The sequence below is a fragment of the Dipodomys ordii genome, unplaced genomic scaffold (assembly GCF_000151885.1).
Source record: "Dipodomys ordii isolate 6190 unplaced genomic scaffold, Dord_2.0 Scaffold17, whole genome shotgun sequence".
Classification (NCBI taxonomy): Eukaryota; Metazoa; Chordata; class Mammalia; order Rodentia; family Heteromyidae; genus Dipodomys; species Dipodomys ordii.
The window spans coordinates 9,429,352-9,436,451 of NW_012267233.1; the positions used below are offsets into that span (position 1 = coordinate 9,429,352).

General features: G+C 47.4%; 1 protein-coding gene across 3 annotated transcripts in view; it reads left to right on the plus strand.

The window, feature by feature from the left end:
- The first annotated feature begins 2,471 nt into the window (after positions 1 to 2,471).
- The window catches only part of Rrm2b (ribonucleotide reductase M2 B (TP53 inducible)), a 27,958-nt gene continuing 23,329 nt past the window's right edge, over positions 2,472 to 7,100 (plus strand). Inside the window, exon 1 of one of the 3 annotated variants that reach the window (XM_013012582.1) lies at positions 2,472 to 2,556. Coding sequence is in view for 1 of the 3 variants with exons in the window: in XM_013012580.1 (XP_012868034.1) it covers positions 2,903 to 2,950 (48 nt within the window). In the remaining 2 variants the exon portion in view is untranslated. Of the gene's footprint in view, positions 2,557 to 2,797; positions 2,951 to 3,110; positions 3,245 to 7,100 lie in introns of those variants that run through there. The other 2 variants (XM_013012580.1, XM_013012581.1) reach the window with 2 other exon arrangements.

Consider the following 7,100-nt stretch of genomic DNA (forward strand, 5'->3'; position numbering starts at 1 on the left):
AGGTTTAAGTGAAGAAAGAAGAGAAGTAGCGCTTTTTTTTTTTTTTTTTGGTCATTTTCTACTTTTCCTGTGGCCCCCAGAAGAGGTGAATTAACAAGTTCCCTGCCCTCCTATAGCTGTGACTACAAGTATCCCTTAAACAGCGCCCCCACTTTGGCCATTGCTAGTTTACAATATGACTTATCCAAATGTTGATCCAATATTCACATTAACCATAAGGCCCCATAGTTGGTAAATTCTTACCTTGGATTTTTAATATTTTTATTATTATTTAAGTAGTTGTGCAAAGAAGTTCCCCTTCTACAAAACAGTATATGAATACTAGGTGTCTGACAACATTGTCACCCATCACCCCTAACCCATCCCTTCTCTCACATAAGGCGTATAGTTGGTACATTCTTATATTGGATTTTTTTGCACTGTTAGGTCTTATGCTCTTATTTGGCTAGTTTTACTTTGCAAGCAGCTTCAGTCAAATTAGAGAAAGCTAAATTTGGGGAACATTTTCCTTTGTGCTTTACAATGTATAGATGTTACATGTCTTTGCTTTTATTTTTCTTTGGTGCTGGTACTATAGTTTAAACTCAGGGCCTCCCACTCTTGCTGAGACTTTTTTCAGGCTGGCACTTTGCCACTTGAGCCACAGTTCCACTTTTGGCTTTTTGCTAATTAACTGGAGATGAGTCTTATGATTTTTTCTTGGCTGCCTTCAAATTACAATCCTCAGATCTCAGTCTCCTGAGTAGCTAGGATTATAGGTGGGAGCCACCAACACCAGGCCCTAGTAGTTTCTTTATGAAAGGTTAACTCGGCTGGATGCTGGTAGCTTATGCCTATAATTGTAGGTATTCAGGAGACTGAGATCCAAGTATTGTGCAGGCCCTGAGTTCAAGCTCCAGTACTCACTCTCTCTCCCTCCCCCCCCCCCCCCCCGATACACACACACACATACACAAAGAGGCTCCCTTCTTTTTAGGTTAGATTTTAGAATGAGCCAACAGCCATTTTCAAAGCTTAGAAATAAAATTTCACACTAAAGACAGCAATCCATAAAATAAGTGCAAGTTGTTGAAGTTATGGCAAAGTTCCCTTCATATTTCAGCTTCACTCTACTTTAATCTTTTATATGTGTTGGTACTAGGGCTTGAACTCATGGCTTGTGCACCAGTCCCTTAGCTCTTTTTGTTCAAGGATAGCTATAGTACTTGAGCTATAGCTCCATTTCCAGCATTATTTGCTGGTTAGAGAAAGTCTCATGGACTTCCCTGCCTAGACTAGCTTCAAATCCAAATCCTCAGATCTCAGCTTCCTGAGTCACTAGGCTCACAGGCATGAGCCACCTGTCCCTTATTTATTTACTTACTCATTTTCTTTCTATTGTAGCTAGCATACTGTGAGAGCATGGTATTGGAAATGTGGTGGGATTATTTTTTGTGATGCCTTCAGCTGCAATAGCGAAAGAGATGGTTTATTGTACATGTGTGACATCTGGTCACCACTATGAACAGCATAGTCCAGAATGTCACAGGTCCAGGGCACACAACCATCAGGGGCTGCTTGGTTATGAGCAAGGTAGGTGTGTCTCAGAGACGGTCTTGGCAAGGGAAGTTCTAGATCCACTGGGAAATTGTAGACAACGACAAGCAGTCCAACAACTCGTATTAGTGTCTTGGCCTTTGGCATTCCGTATTCCTGTTCCTCTGGCCTCAACTGGTGCACACGCCGGTTTACTTGGCCCTCTGCCTCCTCTTCCTCCTTTTGCACTTGAGCCTGCGCATTTGCTTCTTCCTCCATTTGGCGCTCACGGTGCTGTGGTTTCTAGGAAGATGGTGCTAAGGCCGAGCGTCAATGGAGTTACACAGGACTGTCACCACTGCCCCACAGTCACCGCTGGCCTTGAACACTAGCAAGAAGACCGGAGACGATTTCTTGCGCTCCCTCCCGCTCCCGCCCGGCTGCGCGCAGCCCTGCCCGCGCCCGCTTCCTCCGTGCCTGGCTGGACACGGGACGCAAGCCCGGCTTTTTCCTCCGTGGTCTTTTCCTGCTGGCTCCCCAGTGGGCCGCCCCGCAACCACTAGCCATCTCTCAGGACGCGAGAACTAGCGCAGCCTACCGTGTTCCCGGGCCGCCCGCTGGGGAGCCCCGACCCCGCAGGCCCACACCTGCCGTGGTTCAGTGAGCAGAGCGCGAGGCGCAGCCGCGTCCTCGGAGCTGACCTCCACACCGGAGGCGCGGGGGAGCGGCCGAGGAGGGGGCGGGGTCTGCAGGAGGGTGGGCGTGGCCCATCCCGCCCATCAAAAAATACCCCCTCGTGAGTGGGTGGAAGGCGGGGCCAGGGAAGTGAGGTGTGACGTAGACAGGAGGCGGGGGTCCCGGCAGAGAGGTGGGCGGGGTGCTACGGAGCTTTTGGGTGGGCAGGAAGGAAGCAGCACCTGCAAGGGACTGGTGTGATGGAGAATTCCTCGGGCTGCAGGTGGGGAGGGTAGACTAGTTCAGTGGAGTGGAACGGGGCCGGAAGAGGTCGGTGGGAGCTCAAGGCGGGGCCGGACGAAGTAGGTGGGTCTCTGGCTTGGGTAGGGCCTACTGGAGTGGGCGGACCTCTGGATTGGGGGCGGGACCGGCCGGATAGGGCGGTCCTTGAGGCGAGGCGGGGAGAACGGAGTGGTCGGGTCCCTGCGGCGGGGGCGGGGCGCGCCGGGGTGGGCGTGTTCTTGAGGCAGAGGGTGGGGCGTGCCAGGCCGCTGAGGAGAGGCTCCCTCAATGGGCAAGCGAGAAAACGGGGCCTGGCCGCGGGGCGGGTCGCGCTCCGTGGACCCCTTAGCCACCTAGGCTCGGTCCCAGGTGGAGGAAGCCTGTGGCGCTTCGTTCTCTTTGCTCTGGTAGCTCTGGCGGAGTCTGCGCGATGGGCGACCCGGAAAGGCCGGAAGCGGCCAGACCCGAGCCGGATGAGGTAAATGTTCCCGCGGCTTCATCCTTCGCCCCAGGTCACGCCGGGCCTGTAGATGGCCCGCGGCGGCGGGGACCCGCCAGGCGCTGGACTTCCGTTGGATGTGGTGCTCGTCGCGGACACAGACCGGGCGGCACCCGGGCGTCGTGGCTGCCGCCCCGGCGGGCCGCTCGGGGAGGGCTGCGGCACGAGCGGCCTGCCGCCCCCAGAAGCCGCCCCACGCGCCCCGGAAACGGGGGAGACTGAGGCAAGCAGAGAGGCCTGTGACAGAGCTAGGGGAGAAAGGCATTGACACAGGTGGAAGGAACTTAGGGGCCAGTGTTGCTCACCCAGCTACTTAGCTGAGCCTTGGGGGTGTCCGTTTCTTTACTGAACTCGGCGGAAGTGATACCTCCCTCCGGAGAAGTCAGGTGCTTTATGCAAAGTACCACCTACGTGGTGGTGCTCTTTTTCTTCTCTCTCTCCTCTGTGCTAACAAAAGTAATAGTAAACGATCTATAGGGTTACCTGGTGGTTTAAATTGTTGCGCCAAGATTTTCACACTCTTGTTACTTTGCAAACGATTTGTTTTTTTTTTTTTTGGTCCTGTCGTGGGGCCTGAACTCTGGGCCTGGGCGCTGTCCCTCAGCTCTTCAGCTCAAGGCTAACACTCTACCACTTGAGCTACAGCACCACTTCCGGCTTTTTTCTTTTTGCTTATGTGGTGCTGAGGAATCAAACCCAGGGCCCTCATGCATGCAAGGCAAGCGCCCTACCACTGAGCCACCTTCCCAGCCCCCCTCCATTTCTTTATAGAGTTGTAGATTACAGATATATTTTAGTTTATTTTGATTTTGAAAACATAAACTGATAAATAGTAATCAGTCAAGCGTAAATATCCCTCAAACTTTTCTTCCTCTTGAAACATACATTTAGTACCAGTTTCCCCATAAAGGGAAAATTCAGACTTTTCTGTTTTGCTAATGGCACCTGGAAGCTAACTTTTTAATTGTTCCAGTCTCACAGCTAAGACACAAAGGCAGGTGCACAATTTTAGATCTAGGATGCATTTTAATGAACATCTATCTTAGTTCAGAAGTTCTGAAGATAAGGATGCCTTAACCCTCTTGTTTTTGTGGATTTGATGGTACAGCTTGGGCCATCTGCATGGGAACCATCTGGACTACTATGTAAACGAAAAAAAGTAAAATACTAGCCCATACCCCAGACCTAATGAATCAAATTCTTGGGATAGATCTGAAACTACACCTAAGCACGTTGGGAGATCATAGTACACTGATTTTTAAGAAGCATTACCTTAAAGAAAAGGGCTCTTAAAGGGCTTGAAGGGAGTTTATGAATCTCCCAAGGCTATATATTGGTTTTGTATGCCCAGGTAGGAATATATGGTGTAAAGGGTCTGTAGTTTCTCAAGGTTGGAAGTGCTGCTGTGGCTCAAGTGGTAGAGCGCTAGCCTTGAAGAGCTGAGGGACAGTGCCCAGGCCCAGGATTCAAGTCCCACGACTGACAAAAAAAAAAAGAAAGGAAAAAAAGAAAGGAAAGGTTTTCGGGATGAGAAAGTTCAGGCCAGAAACCATTAAATGACATGCCCAAGCCTCAGTGGTAGGTCTAGATGTAAAGCCACATTCTTGGGTATTCCATCTGCTGTGTTAGAGTTGGTGGGAGTTGGAAGAATGAAAAATGATACCCATAAATAGTCTACAAATATGACCGCATGTATGTGTTCTAGAAGATAAATTGATGAGGCAAACACTTAGAAGTACTGGGTGGAATTAGAGTATGGTTGGGAAGAAGAGACACGTAGAATGTCACTCTAAATCAGGGTACTCTGTTTACTTGAGCCTTTTGACCTAGATTTTTGTCCTGGCATGCCTGGACACCACTTCAGACTAAATGACCAGGAACTAAGGGGATAAAAAATAGAAGCACTGGGCTGGGAAGGTGGCTCAGTGGTAGAGCGCTTGCCTTGCATGCATGAGGCCCTGGGTTCGATTCCTCAGCACCACATAAGCAAAAAGAAAAAAAAAGCCAGAAGTGGCACTGTGGCTCAAGTGGTAGAGTGCTAGCCTTGAACTGAAGAGCTGAGGGACAGCGCCCAGGCCCAGAGTTCAGGCCCCACAACCGGACCCCCCCCCAAAAAAAATTAAGAAGCACTACTTTGGAAAAGACAGTGGAATATTGGTTAGTAGAGTGCCTACTACTCAGCTGTGTGTCTGATTCTCATCATTTCACACTTGTGTAAGGACAATTTAGCTGTTGTTATAACTCCCATTTTACATATTGCATAATCCTATTTACCACTGCCAAATCAATCTTCCATTAAATTGGTGCTTTAGTGTCATTTCCCCCCAATAAAACTCCCCAAAAGGTTTCAATTTTCACCCAAAGTGGCCAACTCTACAGATTGGAAATCTTGTTGAAACTTTTTTAATGCTAATTTCCACATCTTAATTCATGTTTTCATTTCCATTTCTGAAACAAAAATGTAGTTTGTCTCATTTATCCTATACATGGATATTTTATTTTCTAATGCTATCTCTATTCATGTTAATTCCTACCCAGAAACCCTCCATAATTATCTATAGGAATAATTTGCAAAATGTATCCCAAAATGAATGCCAGAATCAGGAGGTTGAGGAGGTCGAGAGAGTTGGAGCCTCTAGGACTCCCAACTGTTTGAATCCTTTGGCTCCACAAAATTAACTCCCAGCCTCTTAGCCTGATTGACATACACAATCTGCATCTTTTATGGATTTTTGTCTGTCTCCTGACTGAATTAGGATATTAATAGTAGCTTTAAAAAAAACCCACCCTACTGATTTAAGAAATAATTATTGGTACAATTAGTTTATTTAAAAAATTTCAAACACTGGCACTGGGTGACTATACAAAATAAGAGGTAGGTAGAAGATACTTCAGAGCATAATTGAGCAAACCAGGCAGAAACATGTGTTTCTTACATTTAATGTGTAACAGAACTTGACTGCTACTCTCATTAGCCCATGTAACAAGTTCAAAGTCTTTATAAAGTCAGCTCAGTCGATAAAAATTATAATGAAGCCAGGCATTCGTGGCTTGTTCCCATCTGTATCCTAGCTACTCAGGAGGCTGAGATCTGAGGATCAGTGTTTGAAGCCATCCTGGGCAAGAAAGTTCATGAAACTCCTATCTCCATTTAACCACCAAAAAAGTACTAGCCTTGAAAAAAAAAAAAAGCTCAAGGACAGAACTTACGCCCAGGACTTGTATGTGCACACATGCGCGTGCGGGTGTGCATGCACGCACATGCACGCACACGCACGCACACACACAGAGAGATAATGATCCTTGATTATACCTGTAATCCTACCTACTCAGGAGGCTTAATATCTAAGGCTTATGGTTCAAAGCCGTACTGTGCAGAAAAGTCTGTGTGAGACTCTTATCTCCAGTTAACCACCAAAAAGAAATGGAAGTGTGACTCAATTGATAGCTCAAACTTGAGCAAAAAAGGCAAGCAAGAGTTCAAGGCCCTTGTACTGGTAGATACACATAAAAAGAAAGGATTTAGTTTTCAGATGCCAAATCGACTGCTGAAAAAACAATACATAGCATAGTGGTGATGGAGATCCTATTAGTGGTTGCTAAGGAATAGATGTGATCATCTAGAAGAACCTATACAATATGTAAGACAGCTGAGAATGCAGCTGACAATTCAGGGAATAAGGGGAGCCAAATGGGATGAAAACAGACTGAGATGGATTCAGGACAAACAAAAGCAAGAGCAGAAGTGATCTGATTTGGTGAAATGATGTGATCCTTGCACTCTAGAGGCTGAGGCAGAAGAATAGTGAGTTGGGGGGGGGGTTGGGAAGGTGGCTCAGTGGTAGAGTGCTTGCCTCACATGCATGAGGCCCTGGGTTCGATTCCTCAGCACCACATAAACAGAAAAAGCTGCAAGTGACGCTGTGGCAGAAGTGGTAGAGTACTGCCTTGAGCTGAAGAGCTTGAGGGACGGTGCCTAGACCCAGGGTTCAAGCCCCACAACAGACCAAAAAAAAAAAGAGTGAGTTCAGGGCCAGCCTGGGCTATAAATCAAGATCCTATCTCAAAGAACAACAACAAGAAGCATACGTTCTTGTAAAGTATGGATTCTTTTTTTTTTTTTAATTTT